The sequence below is a fragment of the Mus caroli genome, chromosome 13 (assembly GCF_900094665.2).
Source record: "Mus caroli chromosome 13, CAROLI_EIJ_v1.1, whole genome shotgun sequence".
Taxonomy (NCBI): domain Eukaryota; kingdom Metazoa; phylum Chordata; class Mammalia; order Rodentia; family Muridae; genus Mus; species Mus caroli.
This window is the reverse complement of record NC_034582.1, coordinates 102,982,446-103,005,360: the sequence shown is the minus strand read 5'-3', so window position 1 is coordinate 103,005,360 and position 22,915 is coordinate 102,982,446. Positions and strand designations below refer to the sequence as shown.

The window sequence follows — 22,915 nt, the reverse complement described above, 5'->3', positions numbered from 1 at the left end:
TTTTTTCTCCAAAGTGAGACTTGGGGAATTCTGAGGAAATATCAAGAGGTCAAAGGAAGTAAGCTCAAAAAGTCTGGATGGCTTGGGAAGCCTTGACCCTTTATAAACACTGCCCACCACCTACCAAGCCATTCATGGCATTTTCAAGAATATATATTCTATATGGGAGCTGGACAGACAGCTCAGAAGTTAAGAGCATGTGTTGATTTTTGTGGAGAACCAGGATTTATTATGTCACAGGACTCATAACAGCCTGTAACTCAAGTTTGGGCGATCTGACACCTCTGGCATCCTGGGGCACCTGTCTGTGTCTGCCCATACCTACCCTCACACAACACATACACGTAATTTAAAGTGTAAATCAAATCCTTTAAAAATGCACAATTGTAAAAGGTTTTTCTTTGGTACTAGGAAGAGATATTTCGGAGTTAGGACTTGGAATATTCACAGGTTAAAAATAAGTGTGAAAACCACTGCTTTCATGTGCGTTTCCATGGAAATGTTGAAAACAACTTCCCAGGAAGACCTTGAGGCTGTATTAATCCTTGCCATATCCCCAAAATGTTGCCTCATTATATTATCCCCCTCCCTACAAAAGTACTTTCCGATTGTTCCTCACAGACAACTTGTAAGCTGATTAAGGCTTACAAAGTCTTGCTTTATAGAGAAAATGTTGAATCCAGAGCTCTGTGGGTATTAAGAAATCAATGATCAACAGGCAACCAGGCTCCCAACACCGGCCAACGGCAATGTTGCCAAGGCAAAAGGCCTTCTGTGTGTGCAATGGTCTAGGGCTGTCATGTTGAAAAAAAAAAAAAAACACATCTCAGCAAACATAATTTTGCATGGTGAACACAAGGCATCGGTGATATTGTACTACAGTTCTGTCCGCCTCAGGATTCCTTTAGGAGTCACATCTGAAGGCGGTGTCTGTCTGAAAGGAGTCTGTATAGCAGTGTTGACAGATTGCATGGCATTAGCTCTTGAAGTTCCTTAGCCCTGAACTCCGGCACCTTCCTCTGAGGAAAGCAGAAGACTGTATATTGGAATATGGCAAACGTGAAAAGGCTTCCCTAGGACAGATGTCAGGGGGCTACATGCAAGTTGTGTGTTGGGGTGGGCATGGGTGGACTGGTAGTTTCTTGTTCCCAGGAAACAGGCAGAGAATAGGTGAATCCCGAGAAATGTCGATTCCAGCCTAAGAGTCAAATAACTAACTCTTGCCATATTTAGTGAAAGTCTCTTGTTATCTTCCTAGATGAATCATTTAGCAAACTTATATAAGACACAAAAAAATTAATAAGTAACCTAAACAAAGTAAATATTTTATGAGACATTTGTACATTATGGAATTAGTATGAACCTCCTGTTTTGATATCTAATGGTGACGACAGTTCTATCATGCCATTGTCTCTCCAAATCTTAACTTTTTACTGAGACCTGTAGCTCGAGCTACAAGACAAGCCCTGCTCCTTGTCCATTGTAAACAGAGTTGTAGGTAATGATCAGCATCAGTGAGTCACTCTGGCTCTTCACTATGGATACGAGTGTACTTAATACATGTCTCCTGGTATCTTTTTCAGTCCTAAGTTTAATTGCTCCAATTGAGCTAAAAGCAAGCTACCTTAACAGCAAATTGCATATTTCTCTAAATATCTTATATTTCCAGAGCCATCTCTTTTAATAGTCAATAACACGAAATGATAGAAGGTAATAGACTATGCCAAGTGTAGTGCATGCTTATAAGCTAAAATAATCCTAGCAATCAGGAGTCCAGAGCAAGAGGATCAAGAGCCTGAGGGTACTCAGCTCTACATAGTGAGTTCTAGACCAGCCTGGGCTATGTAGAAATATTATCTCTTAACAACAACAACAACAACAACAGATGGATAAACCCAGGCATGGACATGCATGCGTGTAATCCAAGCCCTTGGGAAACAGATGCAGAAGGATCACACACGTTTGAGGCGATCTTGGTACAAAGCACGTTCCAGGAAGTGGTTCAGTTGGGGCTAAAGACTGAAAACTTGTCTAAAAGACAGGGGCAGGGGGTATGTTTCAGCTATTCCAGCATATCCAGAGAGTATTTATAGAAGATCAGATGTTTGAAGGAGGAGGAGGAGAAGAAGAGGAGGAGGAGGAGGAGGAGGAGGAGGAGGAAAGGAAGGAAGGAAGGAAGGAAGGAAGGAAGGAAGGAAGAAAGAAAGAAAGAAAGAAAGAAAGAAAGAAAGAAAGAAAGAAAGAAAGAAAGAAAGAAAGAAAGAAAGAAAGAAAGAAAGAAAGAAAGAAAGAACCCAGTCTATAAAAGTATTTCAAATCTTCATGTACAGCATACTTTTTGAGCATAGTGGGCAGTAGTTATTTTGCTAGGCAACACAGTCCAGATGAACATCCAGCCTTCATCCCCATCCTTCTTTCTACACAGATACAATGTGTTTACTACCTTGGACTCTCAGCAGAGAGAGAGCCATTTGCAATGTGGACAATGGGTAATCTGGAGGCTAAGCCAACAGTTAAGTATCTTAAAACCGCACAGAAATTCTGTGTCAGTGGGATCAAAAATTTGCTACCTGTCAAAACCACTTGAGTGCCTCAGGATAACCTAAACCACAATGGCCAGAATTGTCATCATTCTGTAAGTAGAAAAGCTAATAATAGTGATTTCAAATAAAATAATAATTTCCATAAAGAATATTGACTTGTGATTATACATAAATCACCCATCTAGGACTTAAAGACCTCAGCAAAAGTTAGTAGATATGATTTTTTTCTGAGTGAAGCTACTGAATAATTATATAAATATACATATATAACCATATAGACTATATCCAAATACACATAACACATTATTCATATGTGTGTATAAATGGCATGGCTTTGATCAACTCCAAAGGGTGTATGACAGTTAACATAGAAAAGTAGAAAATTAGTCTTGTTCCATAAACAAATGTTATAGTATTTAACCTCTGTTGAATAGCATGAACTTTAAAGCAATGCGAGGATGGGCTCCGTCAGTAAAGTGCCTGCTGCACAAGCCTGGGGGCCTGAGTTCAGATCCGCAGACCTGATGTGAAAAATAAAAAGCTGGGTGTGGTTGTGCATTGCAATAGTCCCAGTGCTGGCAGGGAGGGGGAAGGGCAAGGGCAGTGACAGGCAGGTCTTGAAACTTGCTGGGCAGCAGTCAAAGCAACCAGTGGTCACTGGGTTCACTGAGGGACCTCACCTCCAAAGACAAGATGGAGAGCAATGAAATAAAATACTTAATGTAGGTTTTTGGCTTACATATGCATGTGTGCACATCTACACATCCACACATACACGCTACACAGGTGCATACATACACACAGATATTATAGCCTATTTTTTGAATAATGATTACTATCATGAACTGACCATATTAAAGGGCAGGCTATGCAGCTATTGTCTCAAATTATACTCAATATTAAGTGTCTGGGTACACAGACGGCTAAAAATGCGTACTCAAGACATTTAATAAACGCCCTAAAAGCCTGACATTCTGAGTTGTTTGTTTTGTTTGAGGTGGAATTCCTAAGTGTTCCTAAGCATGCTATGAATACATGAATTCTGGGATGACTCAGCTCTCTGAGTACCTCAGACTCCAGATGCACACTATCACAGGAATCTTGGAGGATCTGTGCCTTGAAACAGACATCACAGCTCAACCAACCCTGAAGACAAAACCACTTAAATTCATCTCAGCCTACTTATTTTTGGTTAACAGTTTGCTAGCTAGTTGGAATTAGTCATTTACAATTCTTGTATTTCTTATAGCTTCAAAGATCTCTGGAGATCTTAGAAGTGGGGGAATTAGTAAAGGTATAGACTTACACACAGAATGGCCTTTCCTTTTATTTTCTTCTAAGGCTCAACCAACTGAAGGCTCAGCCTTATTGCTTATCTCTGACAAATACCAGAGTCTGCAGCATGGGGGTTCCTCTTATCTGCCCATTCCTCCAGGATGTTCACTCTGCTGTGATGTTGATATTTTGTGGTCTAGTAGCTTCTATGAGATGAGAAACCCCTTTCTCCAGTTAACTATCAGTAACCAAATATGGACTAAGTTTCTTTGTGTAATTTTTATTAGGACGTTTTCCCCCCTCTTGCATATAAGTTGAAGCTTTAGAATGAGCAAAACTCTCTAAATATTTTATTTGTTATGTTACAGTTTAAATGATGAAAAGGGGGTTTATTAACCAGTTGAGGCAAGTATCTAGCTTAATCTCACATTTATCTCTTTCCTGGAATCCTAAAAAAAAAATGATATAAGGAAAGACCTAGACTTCATTTTTGCACCCTCCTCTATTTTAAAATTCATTTAAAATATTTGACAAATATATTCATGTATGTGTACATAGGGTATAATGTAATGTTTTAACACATATGTCTATTGTGGAGTGTCTAAAGCAATGTGGCTAATGTGTGCATCAACTCACATTTATTCTGTGGATGGAACTCTTAAATATACTCAGTGATTTCCCAGGACGCAGTATATTTATGACTCCCTATAGACAGCACACATTATAACAGAGCAGATCTTACAAACTGACTCCTCTTACGTAACTGGAAGTCTGTGTGACCAGCATTTCCTGGATCTTAGATATCACCACTTATTCTCTGCTTCTATGGCTCTCACTGTGAGCTCTTACAGGAAAGCCAGACCATACAACCCTGCTTCCCTTGCCTATGCTCCTTAGAATTCATTAAAAAGAATAATGTCAGTGGGGCTGGGGATGAGGCTCAGCAGTCAAGAGCACTTGCTGATGTTACAGAGACCCCAGGTTTGTTTCCCTGCATGAATGCGGTGACTCACAGCTGTTTGTAATTCTAGTTCCAGGGAATACGATGCTTCCTCTGGTCTCTTCCCGTGCCAGGCACACATTTGGTACACGTATATACATGCTTAGGCAAAACACTCACACACGTTAAACAGACAAACAAACAAATGCTTTGGTGTTCAAAATGAATAGTTTTAGTATCATAGCCACTCATGAAAAATTTTTTAACCCCTGATTTAAATAACACAAATCATAGTGTACAACATGAGCTGTGTAATAATTTATACAAACTCAATATAGACTTGCTGCGTGGATACTTGAATCATATATAAGTTCAGAGAGACATTAACATTGAACTACCCTTTGTTTTTTCCTGTGCATGTATTGACTTCATGAATATATGCTTGATTTATGGTGAAATATTTAGGCACACATCAAATTGTCTCATTTTTCTATGATGCTGTTTCTGGAAGAAGGGAATATTTGACTCTCCAATAAAAAGACGAAGGATCTGAGAAATTAAATACCTTGTCACAGAGCGGACATCTGCTTCAGCTAGCTGCAGCTCTCCCACTAAAATCTATTATGATGATCAGATGAGGGGAGCCAAGGGAATCCATGCAGGTACTTCATTTATGCAATGAGGAAAGTTTATATTAAAAGTAGGAAATTGCAATTTGCATGGTCAATTACAGAGCAGTACATGAATGAACTCTCAGATTGGATTTGCGTATCAAAACCATATGCTGTCTCCATGCAACATGCAGAACAGCAGGCTGGAAAGATTTTCGGTGGCCCCATAGTTAAGAACTGTCTGTCTAGCTCACTGTGAATGGATAGGATCCGTTCTGTAGCAGTCACTCTAAACCAGGGAGAGCAAAATGATAAAGAGGGCCAAGCTCCCCCCAGCTCACTGACACAGGAACGTGTGTAAGTGAATATGTTAAGGGGGGGGGGCCTGCATCCACTAAGTGATCCCATTTTTAGCCCAAACTCCAGGATATCTCAAGTGGCACAGGGTGACAATCAGCAGGATAACAAATTCTTCTCTAGGTATGGCTGTACGTCTGCTACATGGATCGGAGCTCAGGCTCAGTCTTTTAGCCTCCCTCTTTAGATGGCACTGGGCTCTTCAGTGGCTTATATCATTCACAGAAAACCACAGTTCTCTTGGCTAGTTGTTTTGTGTGAAAGCAGATAAATACTCTTCAGGCCTCATTGTGGATATTTTTAAAAAGAGAGCTCACATTCTCTCCTGCCCATCCCCCCCCACACTTCTCTGTGCATTTTATATGAGTTATTTTTCTCAATACCGTCTCAATGTCAACTCCTTAAGATAGTTTCTGTACATAGAAACAGAGGGAGACATTACAAATACGTAGCTCTCCAAGCATTTACAAAAATGATCGATTTTAGTGGCTAGACATTTTCCAAGTATATCACATTATGTTTTTTTTTTCTATACTAATAAGTATTGGTATAACTTTTGGACTCCACTACAAAGATGTCAATTTTAACAGATTTCACACATAACCAGTTTCTCGTACCTCGTTTGCGAAGTGTCCTGGACTTGAAATTTTTATTTGAACCTGTGTATCCCTAAACCCTGACCAAGGAAGGGGCCTAAGAATCATCTTGGAGCTTGCAGGACAAGCAGAATCTCAGGCCTCCACCCAGATTTACTTAATCAAATTCAGCAATTGAACAACCTTTCTCGGAGATCCGTGTTTGAGAAACCCTGGCTTAAGCCGTGCGATTCAGCATCTGCTTAGCAACAGTCTCTTCCATAGTATGTAGTTCCCCACGGCTCCTGTTCTAGGTATCCAATCATGTACGTTAAATGATTTAAAAGGAAGAATGGGAGAGTCTTCCTACAGTCAACCTACAGCCTGCATGACCACACCCTGACTTTCTGTTTATTCTGTGTTCTGAGGTTTTGATTGGCTGTCGGTCACATCACTCACTACAGTCTCTGATTAGGTTTCCCATGGAGGTTAAAGTGCACTGTGTCAAGGGGCCACAGTCAGTGAATACAGGGGGTAGGCGTCTGCTTAGAGAATGATCCGCATCTTGGTCTCTCCCCTTTCAAACTGAGATGTTTTGAATCTTGTCACCCCTGCCCCAGCTAAGATAACAGGATATTGGTGATGAGCATGGGACAATCCTGCTTTGCTTTAGTGATTTTTGCTCAACAACTTAGTGGCTAGAGCGTGGCTCAGACATTAGGTCCTGTGACACAGCTGGCATAGGCCAGCCCTGTAACTCCAGCACTTAGGAGTCTGAGGCAGGGAGACTAGACAGTGAGACCATCTCACAGTGAACAAAGAATCAAACGAATACATGCACCTTGAAGACCTCCTCCCAAGGTAGAAATTATGAATTTAGTGAATTACAAAGTACTTCTTCATTTGCTGTTCCCACAAGAACCATGTACTTAAAAATAAATGTTTTGAATAATCAGTGTGCTAGTGGCAATATATATTGCTTTGTGAGATCAAACGTCTAGAAAATGATGCCTTGATATTCTTTTTTTGGGGGGGTGGGGGGGTATCGAGACAGGGTTTCTCTGTATAGCCCTGGCTGTCCTGGAACTCACTCTGTAGACCAGGCTGGCCTTGAACTCAGAAATCTGCCTGCCTCTGCCTCCCAAGTGCTGGGATTAAAGGCGTGCGCCACCACTGCCCGGCTTGATATTCTTATTTATTCCTCAATGTACCATGAACCAGACAGTCATTTGATACTGTTGGGATGCGGTCCTTCTGTGTAGCCTACGGTTGGCTTAGAGTCTCCCTCCCCAGATCTGCTGTCTCTACCCTCAAGAGCTGGAAACAGGTGCACACCTCCCTACTTAGCTAGAAGCAGGACTAGACTTCGAAAGCTACAAGAACTAGGGTTCAGAGTAACCATCCATGCTACGTTTAGACATCTGCAGGCGTTGCTTAGAAATTCATGATCACGTTTGGTATGGTACAAGCTGAGCCTGAGACAACATGCTTGACTTATTGGGTATGGCAGAAGCCAGGCTGAGATCCTTGGTGAGGCTGTGATGAACTGTAGAGGACATGAGATAGCAAGGAGGAGGGTGAGGTACCAACAGAACCCTGACACTGGAAAATAGTAATTACAATAACAAAAAAGGAATGGGGAGAGAGTGAAAGAAAAGGCTCTTTGTGCCACTAATCAGGCAGCATACACCAGCTGATAAGAGACCCCACCCCCGCATCCCCCATAAATGGCAGAGGATTATCTGGTCTGGCTTCAGTGAGAGAAGATGCACCTAATCTTCAGGAGAGAAACTTGAGGCCATAAGGAGTGGGGAGGTCTAGTGGGGTGGAGACAGGAGTGGGGGTGGGGTGGGGGAGTATCGGAGGGGAGGAGATATGAAATGAGAAACAGCAGTCAGAGGCAGGCCAGGAGGGGGATAATGACTGGACTCTAAGAAAAAGATTGAAGAAGAAGAATAAAAATAAATAGAATAGAAAATAAAAGGCTCTGCATACATGGATTTAAAAAAAAAACATGAAAAAGTAATACACATTTCCTGCACCATGGCACATTAACCCTATATTTGCTGGTGCTTCAAAAATGGGTTGGAGTGGTTTAGATGCGGTTTAAAGCAACTTTTCTGAGATGGAAGTAAATCCTGATTTAACATGGTGATAGGATACTGCAGCTAGAACTGAAAGTCAGAGATAAAAATTATAAAATAAGATGAACCCTTTTTTCACCCCTCTTGATAATTAAGGGCATTGTTGGGTTAGGACATGAGCCTTGACACAATGTAAAAATATGATTATATGTTTAAACTGAGGGTAAAGGTTAGCTTTGGTCAGTCTGATACAATGTTGAATCACTAGGGAAGAGAGTCTCCAGGAGAGATTGTTTAGATTAGGTTGGCCAAAGGCAGTGTCTGGAGGGGAATGGTCATGATTGCACTGATTAATAGGAGAGGTCCCTGCTTACAGGGAGGAAGGGACACTATCCTCTGCGCATAGAATCCTGGGAATTGTGTGCAAGTACAGAGAGAATACTGAGCATGGGTAAGCATGCATGAATGCCTTCTCTTTGTCCTTGGATGTGACATAACCAGATGCTCGAGCCCCTGCCTTGACTTCTTACATCGATGGACTACAAACCAGAACTACAAGCCAAAATAAACCCTTTCCCCCTTAGGTTGTTTTCTTTCAGAGTACATTATTATAGCAACAGAAATAAAACTAGGAAAATATTGAATATGGGCCAGAGGGAAAATTCCACTTTTGTACATCTGACCAAGTTTTTTTTTTTTTAATTTCAATTTACTCATTTTTAGTCAATAATGTACCATTCATGATGAGGAGACATAAACTATAAATGGTTCACTGTTACCCATGCTGTTCCTGGACAAATATCAGAGCATTCAGCTCTATAAATGAAAACCATAATGGCGGCAGTCATTAAAGTGCTCACACTGACAATGGAAACCCACATAGCCTATACATTGGAGAGGTTGCTGAAAGCCAGAATGTTACTTTGGGGGCTATAATTAAAGTTGCAGTACTTTAAAATCCCTTTGGCAGTGTCAAGAAACAAATGAAAGACCTACAACTAAGAGGTGCTACCCTTCAGAGCATACTTTGTTTCTCTGTGTATGTACACAAACCTGCATACTTGTTCTTAACTATTTGGTACAGGTCCAGTCACAGTGGCTTCAAACTGGAGTATACAAATATTTATTAATAATAGGATGGATAAGCAAATTGCTATTGGCTGTTTCATGGAGGGCCACCACAGCCAGAAGAGCCATGCAAAGAAACCATGCAAAGAAAGGTGGAAGAGACTGGAGAACACAAAATTGACAAGAAAAAACAAACAAACAAACAAACAAACAAAACCCTCAAAGTTTGTTGTGGCGATGCAACTGCATTCCTGCAAAGTTTATCTCAAGTGTGTGCATGTGTGTGTATACATGGAGACTAGACGCTAATACTGTGTGTCTTCCTCAATTATTATTATTTTTTTTTCATCTTAGTTTTTGAGACAGGGCCTCTCACTGAACGTGGAGCTCTTGATTTCACCTAATCTGGCTGGCCAGTGAGTTTCAGGGATAATCCTGTCTCCGTTCACCACGTCTCCATCACCTTTCTTCATTAAGCTACAGGTGAACACAACCATGACTTACTGATACGTGGATGCTAGAGACTGAGACTTGGGTCCTCATACCAACTATGCTTTACCCACTGAGCCATACCCCAGCCTCCGCGTAGAGTTCAAACCAGTCACCACATACTGATGCTATAAGAAATCAGGACAGGAATTATCTTCTGCCCTGAGTAAGTCCTGAGGGAGCGTCTTCAGGAGCAGATAGTATATGGTGGAGATTAGGGTGTTGTGCTGTTTGTGTGAGTCAGCACAGACGCATGCATTTTTGTCAACAGGAGCACAGTCACATCTCATACCAACTAATCCCATAGAAAGTGAAGGGCCGTACAACTTAGTAGGCAAAATACTGTACCAAAAGGAAATGCAGAATGAATACAAACATTAAACTTTTGGAAACTATCCTTCCCTACACAGTAATTGCCCTCACATCTTTCTCAGTGTTTCTGAAATGTGTATCTCCCTGATGCCCAAGGTGTGTCAGTCCACATTGATTTGCTTAGGGAAGAGGAACTGCCTGTTTCTTTTCCCCCATGAATGTCAGAATTCAGCACATAACCCAACCGTTTGTACAGGGTCCCCTGTTCTCTTCATAAGGGGAACCAAAAGGCACAAATGATTCAGCAAACAATCTCTCTGCCATCTGTGGTCAGGCATCTCAACTGTTTTTATCAAGGAGCAAAGAGGCAAAGTTATGGGTGGAAAAATCATTGTCCAAGGACAAGGAAGACATGAGATGAGGCTGTTTTCTGAGTATGAGTAACTAGATATTTCCATCCCTTAGAGCAGGGAGATCAGAGCAGGAACCTTTCCTGCAAACAGTGCACGAGAGCTTTGTGTCAGAAATGGTGAGGTCTACCCAGAGATGAAAGGAAGGCTTCTTTGTCTTTTGTTATGTTTATCTCCTTCCCAAAGTGACCACCCTATCACTAGAAACTGCTTTTACATCATCAGATTAATGTCATTGTTCAACAGGACATAAATCATTCCTTTGGATGAAAACATGGGTCAGGTTCAGCTAATTTTTCATCCTCTTCTAAACAATGTTGTCATCCAAAAAAGAAAAAAAAAATAAAGTCCTGATAACCAAGAATACTTTATAGACTTGAGCTTCTCGCTTCAACTCGTCTATTTTGCTTCCTTCTATAAACAAACCACAGCACACCACTCTTTAAGCACAGCAATGTTCAGTAGATAATCCACAAATCAATTAAAGACAAGGTAACTGCCAAAAGGGATCAAGTGACAAGCCTTTAAAAAATAATATTTACAGGATCCATGATGAAAATGTATGTGTCCTAGAAGAATTTGGTCTAGCCAACTTTCCTTCTAACACACAATTTAAAACTTGCATGCTTTCTGCTTTTTTTAAAGGTCCTGCTTGGTAATCCTATGTAGACCAGGTTGGCTTGGAACTCATAGTGATCTGCCTGCCTCCGCCTCCGCCCCCGCCCCCGCCCCCGCCCCCACCCCTGCCTCCCAAGTGCTGGGATTTTAAGTGTGTATGGCCAATCCTGACTTGTATAATTACTTTGAAAAACGGAGAAATCATTACCTCGCTGACCTTACACTACACAGAAAGACTTAGCAAGACCCAAACTCTTAATACTATGGGCTCTTCTGCTACTGTTAAATTATCACTTCTTAGTATTTTACTTAATATTTCCATGTGTGAACCTTTTGGAGGATTATAAGAAATAAAGTAGCAGAAAGCACATAAGAAATAATCTCGAATGTCTCCTTTACTTTTTCTTCCCCCTCCTCTTTCTCCTTGTATTTTCCAGTGAAGACAAGCAAACACTTATTCACTCATGAGGTCTCAGTCTGACCTGGCTAAGGACAAAGTCACAGATGAGATTGGTTTCCAGACTATTCCATCGTCAAGGGGCAATTAATTCTGAGTTACAGATTAGACACCAAGAACTGCACATCCATTCATAGATATACAGAATGGGTGTTTCGATGTATAGTTACATAAATGATCACTTGCCTGATGAAGGCTTTCCTGACATTCCCATGCAAAACCTCCTTTTCAGATTCTATTTTTTCTTTATTGTTTAATATGTTTCTTTTCTATAAAGACTCCATCCATTTTCCTTCTTACTATAACAATACCATAAAGTGAGCCTTTCCAAGGCATACGGGTGTGCTGAGGTCACAGTTGCTGGGGGCCAATTACCTTTTAGGAGCATGTATGTATAAGTGAGTATAATCAGCAACTATTAAAAACTTCAGCAAGGTAAGATCAAATAAATCATATTAAAACCACTCAACATTTGCTACTGGTAAATAAATAGACTACACAACACAACCATGTGAGTCCCAAGTGACTGCCTTGGCTGTTTGACTGAAAGTATTGAGTTACATGGCTTTAGCATTGAGTTGAATGGGGCTGACACAAGGGACAGAGACTTTTACAGGATGCAGCTTAGGGGTTCTTAATCTATCCAAGGGCGCAGTCCAGTCTCACCATTACTAGTCCTTCTCTACCTTAAATGCAACAAAGAGAATCAGAGTGCCCCATGCTTAACAGTGGTCTGAAAATTATTACAATGCATATATACCAAACACTTCCGTGTGTGCCAAACACCCTTCCAAGGAGTGGAATACACAGAAGGAACAAAGAAGGCGAAAGTCACTATTATGCAAAACTTATGTCCCAGAATTAATAATAGCTAACATTTACCTCAGTTCTATTTATGCACTGGGAACTTTACACAGCCAGCACAGTTAGTCAACATTACACTCTGTATAAAGACAAGAAACCGAGGTGCACAGAGTTAAGTGATTTTTTTTCTACTGTCAAATAGCTGTCTGTAAGTAATGATGTGGAAATTTGAACTCCAGTGTGACGGTGTGAGTGCCAGCCAACTCCCTCTGACTTCTAAAGTAAACTGGTGAGCATGTACGAAGTGCCTGGAAGGACACTGTCTGTAAGTCAGCTGTGTTATAGGATTCTGGGACCAGAAGTGGTCTCCGTAATGGCAGCTAGTCTCTAAACATATTTGAGAAGGGACATTTCAAAATTCATGAAGTGACAAGGGAAGTGTAGAAATTGCTATAAAAGAGGTGGTAGGAAGGCCTGTCTTGGAGTACATATTTTTGCTCAATCTGCACAATGACCTTATAAAGTAGGTGTTTTCATTCTCCATTTATAGACATGGCATGGGTTTCTGGAGGCCAGGAGAACAGCCCAGCTGAGAAATCAACAGGGATGGCATTTCAGCTTGGTGTTTGGTTCAAGGGCCAGAACCACCTAGTCTGTGCTATGTCCCTGCATAATGCCAATGACTGAAAATATTATCATTTTTATTAGGGATACATGTGGCCTATGAATGATTGGTTGTTTTCATGGTTAGTTTAGTAAAAATTACTCATAATTTGGGGCACAATAAAAAGACTAGCTTAACGATCAGGATGGTGCTAGAAGAATGGGTATACAGTTGGGGGAATGATGCCAACTTCCCTAACTGAGTCTCCTGGTCTTTGAGCAGCTGGCCAAGCAGCAATGGTTCTTTTTGTGACTAAATTTTACAATATGACTAGTGTGTTGGTTAGATGAAAAAAGTCAGCTGGAAGTCCAAGAGGCGGAATAAAAACCTCAGGGAGGAAACAGAAAGAGACCACATGAAACTGCAGTGCTCTGTCCTCCCCTTCTCCCTCCCTCTCTCCTCCCTCCCTCCCTTCATCCCTCACTCCTCCCTCCCCTCTCCTCCCTCCTCCCTCACTCCTTCCTTCTACATTCACTTCTCTCTCTCTTTTCTTTGGTTCCTTCATTCATCCCCAGCCACCTGCCCAGCCCCCATTTCTATTTTTGAAACAAGGTCTGTCTCGCTCTGTAGCCCTGTGTGGCCGGACCACTGTGGGTGGAGAGAGAGATGCCCCCCCACACACATGTTCCTTATTGCCCATCTGCACTATCTGTCTGGTTCTTGTGCTCCTTCATCCCTCTATCTATTCTGCATAAGAAATACTTTGAGACTGGGCATCTGGTACAGTAGCAGGATGCACACAAGGCTCTGGCTTCTTTCTTTAGACCTCAGGCATGGAAACAGTTATTCTTTCATTTTGACGACTTTGTTTAACACTACTTTAAGCCATTATAATTTGGCTATAAGAAAATTGAGATATAATTTAGTTATCTTATATTTTAATTGGTCTCTATATATTAGAATATGGTATGATCATTGGATGATATATATCAGAAGATCTTATATATAGTATTATATTATATAGTCTATTGTATCATGTATCACATACTATAAATAATACTATACCAGTACTATATTTTAGAGTAATTATCTTCCTATTTTACATGAAAGTGGGAGGTGTTATTTTACTCAGGGGAAGATTCTCGTTTCGAGAGACTATAGAACTCACACAGATTTCCTCCTGGGGTCGTGGAAGGTGGAAGGGTGACTACTCTTTGGTGTCCAGGCTGTAGGGTGATCTGTCACAGTTCACCCTCGAGCAAGCTTGTACAGACTGTTGAGCTTCATTCATAGCACAAACGGGCTGCTGGACTTGTTGCCTGTGACTGTTTGGTAGGACTACAGGCATGAGATAATGAATCCCTCTGGGACAGCTGCCCCAGCGTTCCCAAACCACGCTAGAACATTATAGTACAGTAGAACACTGCCTGGTACAGCATCCTAATATATTATAATATTCTAATTCTGTATTCCAATTCTTATAAATGTATATAAATGCACCTGCTATACATGATCTATTATCATTATTGTTATTATTATTATTATTATTATTATAGACAAGGTTTCTCTGTGTAGCCCTAGCTGCTAGAACAAGCTTTACAGACCAGGCTGACCTTGAACTCACAAATCCTCCTACTTCTGTCTCCCAAGTGCTAGGATAGAAGACATGAGCCACAATACTTCGCTTAGCTCCTATTATTCTGGCTTCTGATGTTCTGACACTCTATGGTCCTTGGTTTCCAAATTTCCTGTCCTCTCTCTAGGATTGACAGTAAACTGTATGCATCTATTGACTCACTCCAAGGAATTAAATGAGATGAGCTGGAGATCACCAGAAACAGTGGAAACCACCTGAGAATAATCAGATCAAAGCCATGATATGCAGTAGCTGCTCCTTGGACTTAGAAAATAATGCTCCAGGTCTCCAGATTTGCTGGTAGCGCTCACTCCCATCCTAAGAGAAGGGTTCCAGCCAGTGTTTGAAGGTGGACGTTGGCAACTTTGATTCCACAGTTACCGATTCCTGCGTATTTCTTAGGTATAGTACCATGCAAACCACTTTTCCTATGAGCCCCACTTACCCCTGCTGCTGTGAAACCCCACAGTTCAAAGAGACAGATCAGAGCCTGCTTTTCAGAGTGGATCAGTGCTTCAGATATTGATACCTTCTTGCTTAAGCAGGTATTACTTTATGTCTTCATAGCACAAGACCACCTGCGTCATAGGCAGTGCACAACGCTCTGGACCACTGTGTGCTGTAAAATATTCACTTACTACTCCTACATCAAGAGGTACTAGCTCACGCGATGTGTTTTACAAATCACGGTCTTGGCAATTCTGCTAAAACCATTTGAAAGTTGAGTTCGCCATTCTTTCTGAGAATTTCAGTATAGTAGAATACCTTATGATCAAATCAGTACAGGGGGCAGGGCAGTCAGAGCCATTTTTCTGCTTCAACCCGTGTAGCTCTGCAGAGTCACCTCTGTGCTACACACTTGATTGTTCCTTCCATAGACTTTTATGTGCAAGGCACCTACCCCATGGCTTGCCATGCAACCCGTCTTTGTCAACAATCTTTACTGAGAAGCCATGAAGATGAATGCTTTATCTTACTTCCTGGTGGGAAGACAGGGCGATCTTTACAACAGTAGAGATTTTATTTATTACTTTTTTGAACATTACTGGAATTTTCAACACTAACATTTTCAAGTCAACAAACAAACAAACAAACAAGCAAACCAATTTCCTGGTCTTCTCCAGCTAGAGCTCTCTGAGTTCCCAAACTTGTTAAACCTTTGCCCCATGATTCATTTCCAGCGTCTCCTATCATGGGCACCCGGCCCTGTTATTCAAGAGACTAAGTTTAAGTCATCCAAGGAAGTCATAGACAACATTTTTGCAAAGCTAGTCTCTTCTTCTCTCCAAAGCAGACGTGAGAGGCCTCTCTCGAGAGACGGCTCTTACACAACAGGTCACGACCTAGGGTCAATCGTAGCAAGCCCTTGAAAACAGAAGTCACCTTTGGAAGCAGCTCCCTGAAGCTGACAGTGATCCCATGGCTTTAAGCACCATTGGCACTCCATTCTTACTCCACAGAGCAGAGCTTGCTGTTATGTAACTCTGTCCTGCTTCTCTGCTCCCCACCCCCATGCTCCCAAGTCTCTCTCGCTTTTTCCTCTACTTTTGTGTCCTTGCTCTGACTTTGCTCTTCCCCACTGTCTTTTGATCTCCATATTAACAGCATGCATTTATGACAATTATCTATTTAGAAGGTAGGTGTGTGTGTGTGTTTGTGTAGGTTAGTGCGTACACATAGAGGACAGAGGACAAATTTGAGATTTCTCTCATTCCTCCATATGGGTTTTGAGCCACTGAGCCCTCTCAGCCCTTTCTCTCCTTCTATGGAATCAAACTTTCTTTAAAAGGCTATATAGAGATACTTTGTTCTGTTCCCCAAAATGTATTTTGTTCACAAAAGACTTGTCCCTACTGAAAATCTAGTTCCCAGTCTATTTTGAACATTGTGTAACTATCCAAGAGGTTATTTCTCAAGGCTCACTATACTTACCACATGTGCAGTCTTTTCTACCACTTTAACAAATCAGACCCATTAGCTAAATTTGTGCCTTTCCTTTAGCCTGAATGCCATCGTGAAGTGGAAGCCTAGCAAACGAAATGCATTTGAGCTTAAGGCTCCGGGTGCCATCTGTATCATATATTAACGGTCATTTGATATTCGAAGAAAAGCATGATGCAATACTATGCACACTTAAGAAAAATTACAGACTATATAAATATAAAAACATAAATATTGCCAGGCAGTGGTGGTGCACACCTTTAATTCCAGCACTTGGGAGGTGGAGGCAGACAGATTTCTGAGTTCAAGGACAGCCTGGTCTACAGAGTAAGTTCCAGGACAAGCAGGGCTACACCAAGAAACCCTGTCTTGAAAAAAACAAAAACAAAAAACCAAAAAATTGTCTTCCAGAAAAAATAATCTTACATGGGAGGAATCTAATGAAGAAATACTGGCTAGGGGCCAGGTCTTTCACTTGCTTCAATAATGAAATCATATCCAACATCTCTTAAAGACCAAGGGAAACATGTTATTTTCGTGTTTTAAAGACTATTGTGTATTAAAAAGAAAAAGGGGAAATTCACAAAGTGGTTTAAAATTAAATTACATTTAAATATTTTTAATGAGAAGTTTATTGCTTTGACTTCACGGAATGCTATGCAGTAGAACTGCATTCTCAGATGTAACTGCAGTGTGTAAGCATAGATGCTCACATGTGTTTATGTATGTGTGTCTGCATGTGTGCACACACATACATCTACAGATATGTAGTGACTCAGTGTATATGCTACTTCAAATGTAAAGCTATATGACAGCTTTATATATATATTTTTTTTTCATTATCCCATATCACTGGGCTGCATGCCCAATCTTTTAGAGAGCTGAGATGACTCTGGGGGTGGACAACTGCATTATCATCTCATTCAATTTGATTTGTGAAAGGCATGAACATAAGAGCTAGGGCTGCACACAGTACTCAGTGACACCAGGGGAGAGGGAATGAATGGCTGTGTCCTACCTAAGGAAGTCACAGACTCCAAAGGAAAGATGATGCAGATCCCATCCCAACAAACACGATGCATAGAAGAATTCAATTCGTCACCATGCAAGGGATTGACAGATGGAGAGGAAATGAATGAGTGACAAAGGTTTCCTGGAGGGACCTGTCCCTTGATGGCTACTGGAGGTGCTATCTTCAGCCTCCGACTTACTCTAAATAAAGCATGTCAGAAATCAAGTGTGGGACACATAGGTAATGGAGAACCCTTCTTCACTTAGACCAGGTCACGTATTTGGAAAAGACCAGAGCTTGAAACAAGGAGAGCTTGAAATGTCTGTGCCTTTGATTTAAAAAAAAGGGTGTGGGGGGGAGGATTTTATAACTCATTTGTAAATCAAGTACCACTTCTACTCTGCTATCTTTAAAAAGATTCTTCAGTTCATCCAGTCGCAGCTTTCTTCTATTCTCTCTACTCCGCAGGCGGATGCCTACAGTGTTAAAGAACTTGCTTTCAGATCTACATGGTAAGAAAAACCTAGAAGCCACACAACTTGGACACAATAATGTTGGAGGCTTGGTGATAGTACGTTCCGGGCATGCAACACACATAACCAGGCGTGGGATGTCAATAACAAGCAAGCCAATCATAGTCCTTCATGCAGACTTGCCACAGGCACTGGCTTGCCAACGTTCAACCAAATGTCTTAATAAATTAATATCATCATGACAGACGCTAGCTGTTTTCATTCTCCTTGTTAAACGGAAGCTGGTGAGCGCACCACCTATACATGCTGCTTGAACGTCTTTCTCGCATGTCAACATTTGCCTACAGATTTAGTACTGGATCTTTGTAACTTTCTTTCTCCAACTTTTCTAGTTCACTAAAAATAAATAAATAAACAAACAAATAAATAAATAAATAAAATCTAGGGTGAAAGTTTTCTGTCCGTTTTCAACAAATAAAGTCATTAATGTTTTAATCCAAATTTAAAATGTTTTCTCTGTAGACAATGTAATTTAACTAAAAAAAAAAAATAGTGCATATTTCTTGTATAAGTTTCTAACATTGTTGGTAGCTGACCTAAATAACAAAGACCCATTCTTAAGATTATGCAAACCATTTCCCTTTTATTTACTGTGGCTGCATCAGCTCCCAGCAGCAGTACAGCCAGGTATTTGGTTAACATTAACTAGCCTTTGCTGTGAAACAAAGTTGACAATATGTAGTAGGCATGTGGCTGAGAGTTATGTGATTTCCAGAGAACTCACTAGAAATGCAATACGCCTTACACCTTAACTTCGAAATTACGGTGTCTCATTCTTTGAGACAAACTTTAAAGTGAGTCACCCTGTGGGTCACAGAGTTAGCTTTGCAGTGTGGGTTTTGCCCTGTGTTTAACAGCCCTGGAGTTTGCTATTGTTTGCTGGGCGAATTAAATCAGCAGCTGTTCTGAGTAGTTAAAAGACTTAGCTTACAGTTTAGCAAGCATGTTTTCCAAGACAGGAATTGATTAGGCAAATGAATACATCCACCCCACCCCCACCCCCCAATCCCAGAACTGTAACTAACTGACAGGTTTTGTCAAGTTTACCTTTCAACTCTCAGAATGGGCTCTGAGAGTTGGGCAACTTCCTGCGAAGACCTCAGGAGGTCCCCGCATACCCAGGACTATTTCAAATGCTTACAATAGCTCAGGAGCTGAGCTGGACATTAACCCAACCATGTGAATGAAGGAGATTTCCTCAAAGTTTTACCTGTAAGGGACCTACAGCAGATAAAAAGGCCTCCCTTGCTACCAAAAGGAAATTGCCATACCTGTAGGACTTTGAGAAACGCAATCTTGTTCTAGTTCTTGGAGATGGTCCTGGCACTGCGACTCCCAGGGGATCCCAGACAAAAGCCATTTGTAAAGAGAGTGCTAAGATAGATCCACGGGAACAGCAGAATGTCAGAGCAGATACTGGACCCTGGGGCGGGAAGGCCCTTCAGGCTGCAAGAGGCACTTGTGGCTGAATGAGGGCATTTCTTCAGTGTGGTGGTATGTGCTGACAGAGAGGTGGCAGGCTGGCTGAGGCAGGACTGGAAAGGGTGGCCAGCACTTCCTGCTGCGTGACACTTGCCCTTTGCGACAGCTCTTGCTTCACCTAGACGGTCTCTTGTTGTTAAGAGTGAGAAACAACTCCCTTGAAACTGCTTTTAAATATAGCCCAGCTTAAATGGCAGGGCCACATGCCACTCCTGAAAAGCATAGCCCCCACCCCACCCCCCACAGACGTGCAGATCCACAGACCGGGAGGTGTGGTTCAATGGGTCAACTTTACTCTTAGTGTGAATGTTAAACAGTAGTGACCTGTAGTGAAAGGGAAAAATTACACATGGACCCAGGACTGGGAAACTTGACAAGGAGTATTAAATTTCAACTCTGGCTACCCAAATAATTTTTTCTTATTCTAAATTCTCTTAGATACATGGATGAATGTCGTTATTAGAAAGCCTTGTTAAAAAAAAAAAAGTAGTAATTGTTAAAAACAAAACAAAACAAACAAAAAAGCCCTCTCCTCCCTGCCAGTCAGTGTGAGATGAAAACAGGCAGATCACTTTCAGAACTCCTGGCAACTTTTCCCTCAAAGGGATGTCACTGTGTCACTTTGCAGAGTGAGTTATAAGGAGTGACTTTGACAGCAGAGATCAATGTCTCGTCCTGTTCTTCGCTCTTGAACAAATCCCTTAAAACGTCCTTCTTTCAAGTCACATAAAGGCTGGAAGCTCCATAGAGCTCAGTTGTGTGGTCTCAGAGTTCAGCGCAGGGAGACATGTATTTCAAGGTGTCCTCAAGGACTCAAGGGACCCTGGTGCCATCATTACTTCTCAGGAGCCAGTGGTATTTAATGATGACAACACAGCCTAATTCCATCACTCCCTGCCTAAGCACTGGCCTGCTTGTGACCTCCATTGTAAACCAAGGCAGGGCTCTACATGTCCAGGATAAGATTAGAGAAGCTTGGAGAAACCCTAAAAAAAGATGTTAACCCCCTCTGAACAGGACAAAATTGACTAATCGCCCTAAGGGACCATCTCCATGCCTACTAGGGTTAAAGATCCTTAACATTCTTTTTTTTTTTTTTCCTGGCTCCAACCCCAGCCTCGCTAGGCTTAAGATTTATTTATTTTATGTATGTGAGTACAATGTCACTCTCTTCAGACACACCAGAAAGGGCATCAGATCTCATTCTAGATGGTTGTAAGCCACCACGTGGTTGCTGGGATTTGAACTCAGGGCCTCTGGAAGAGCAGTCAGTGTTCAGTGCTCTTAACTGCTGAGCCATCTCTCCAGCGCCCCCCACCACCCCCAACGCTCTCGTGATTTGGGGGGGGATTAAAATGTTAAACAAGCTGAGCATCGAGCACAGTGGGGGAAGGGGTTTCTGAAAAAGCTACATGCTTTGGAGATGTGCAATACAGAAGGTTTTTGCCAGTTGTGTTCTTTCGTTATCTGACTCACATACTCAGTAGGTGAGTGGTAGCTGTCTAGCAGATCAATAACGCTGATGTTCAAAGTTCCAATCTAAAAGAAGACTTCTGGGGGTCAGCTTGTTGTATATGATTGTTTCACAAATGGCCTTTGTGCTTTTGGGTAAGGCTCTATATTACATATGCGGAACGCAGGTCCTAGGAGTGGAAGAAAACATCCATCCCTAGGCCCTCGGTCTTTATGTTGTATGAAACTCCACAGTTGCCTCTTGGCTCTCATTGATCTATTAATTTCTATTAGGGATAGCTCTTGGGCAATGCTGCCCCACTCCTGACGTAGTACCATAGAGATGGACAACTTCCTGTTTAGCAGAATGGCTTTGTATGGTGCTAGAGCAAGGCCATGTAGGAAAACTGGTAGACTTGTCAGGTAGAGAGGGATTTTGAGGGCTCATGGAAAGGGGAGGCTGGGTATGAAGGGAGAAGAATACACAGAAACAGGAAAATCCCAGTAGACCTGCTTTTCATCTCTCACAAAAGAATTGAAACCTATTCCTTACAGAAATCATATGCTTTGCAGGTAAAACAGCACCACTGATGTCTGCCGCATGTAGAAAGCTTCTGAGCCCCCAGATGTTGCGTGTTGTCATGGTTTTATTTTTTTCATTTGTAAATTACATTAATCTCATTGGTGTATGGTGTCTGGGCAGTAGATACATGGTAGACGACAGCTGGTAGGAAGAAGATGGCTCTCTTCTCTCTTCTCTCTTCTCTCTTCTCTCTTCTCTCTTCTCTCTTCTCTCTTCTCTCTTCTCTCTTCTCTCTTCTCTCTTCTCTCTCTCTCCCTCCCTCTCCCATATGGGTCCTAGGTATTGGACTCAGGTCATCAGGCTTGATGACAAGAACTTTAATCCACAGAGCCATTGAGTCATTTTTTTCTCCCCTGTAGTTTTCATAGTTTTATTGAAAATAACATAAGCCTTATCATTCAGTCTCAAATAGTTTTTTGCAAGTAATCATATATCACGTCTCATACACAGTATGTAATACATATGCACACATATATAGTTTGTTAGTTATATTTTGTTGATTTTTAGAGACATGCAGCCTTGGGTGGCCTGGAACTTGTTATATAAACCAGGCTATACTTGAATTCATAGAGTGCTGGGATGAAAGGTATGCACCACCATGCCCACTGCTAAATTTATATTTTAAAATGCAAATTTCAGCTGTAGAGGTGGCTCAGCAGTTAAGAGCACTGACTGCTCTTCCGAAGGTCCTGAGTTCAAATCCCAGCAACCACATGGTGGTTCACAACCATCCGTCATGAGATCTGATGCCCTCTTCTGGTGTGTCTGAAAACAGCTACAGTGTACTTATATATAATAAATAAGTCTTTTTAAAAAATAAAATAAAATGCAAATTTCAGTACTGTTTTTTAGAAATGGCCATTACTCCACAGATATGAGAACGTAGGCAACTGGAAAATCAAAGCCCAACAAACAGGGTGTTTTCTAGAATGCACCTTTGCTGTATTTATATTTCTGCCATCAAGCCTGATGACCTGAGTCCAATACTTTTATGGGTAGAAAGAGAGTCAAACATTGAAAATACTTGAGTTGGGCTGGTGAGATGGCTCAGTGGGTAAGAGCACCCGACTGCTCTTCCAAAGGTCCAGAGTTCAAATCCCAGCAACCACATGGTGGCTCACAACCATCC

The 22,915-nt window shown here is 41.5% G+C and overlaps 1 protein-coding gene across 7 annotated transcripts in view; it reads right to left on the bottom strand.

Annotated features, from left to right (window-relative positions):
- Window positions 1-22,915, bottom strand: part of Pde4d (phosphodiesterase 4D) — a 1,431,689-nt gene that overhangs the window by 288,653 nt on the left and 1,120,121 nt on the right. The window contains exon 1 of one of the 7 annotated variants that reach the window (XM_029468216.1): window positions 19,541-19,975. The exons of the other annotated variants lie outside the window; for them this stretch is intronic. Within the exon in view, the coding sequence (XP_029324076.1) occupies window positions 19,541-19,629 (89 nt within the window). The 5' untranslated portion in view covers window positions 19,630-19,975. Of the gene's footprint in view, window positions 1-19,540; window positions 19,976-22,915 lie in introns of those variants that run through there. 7 annotated transcript variants of the gene reach the window in all.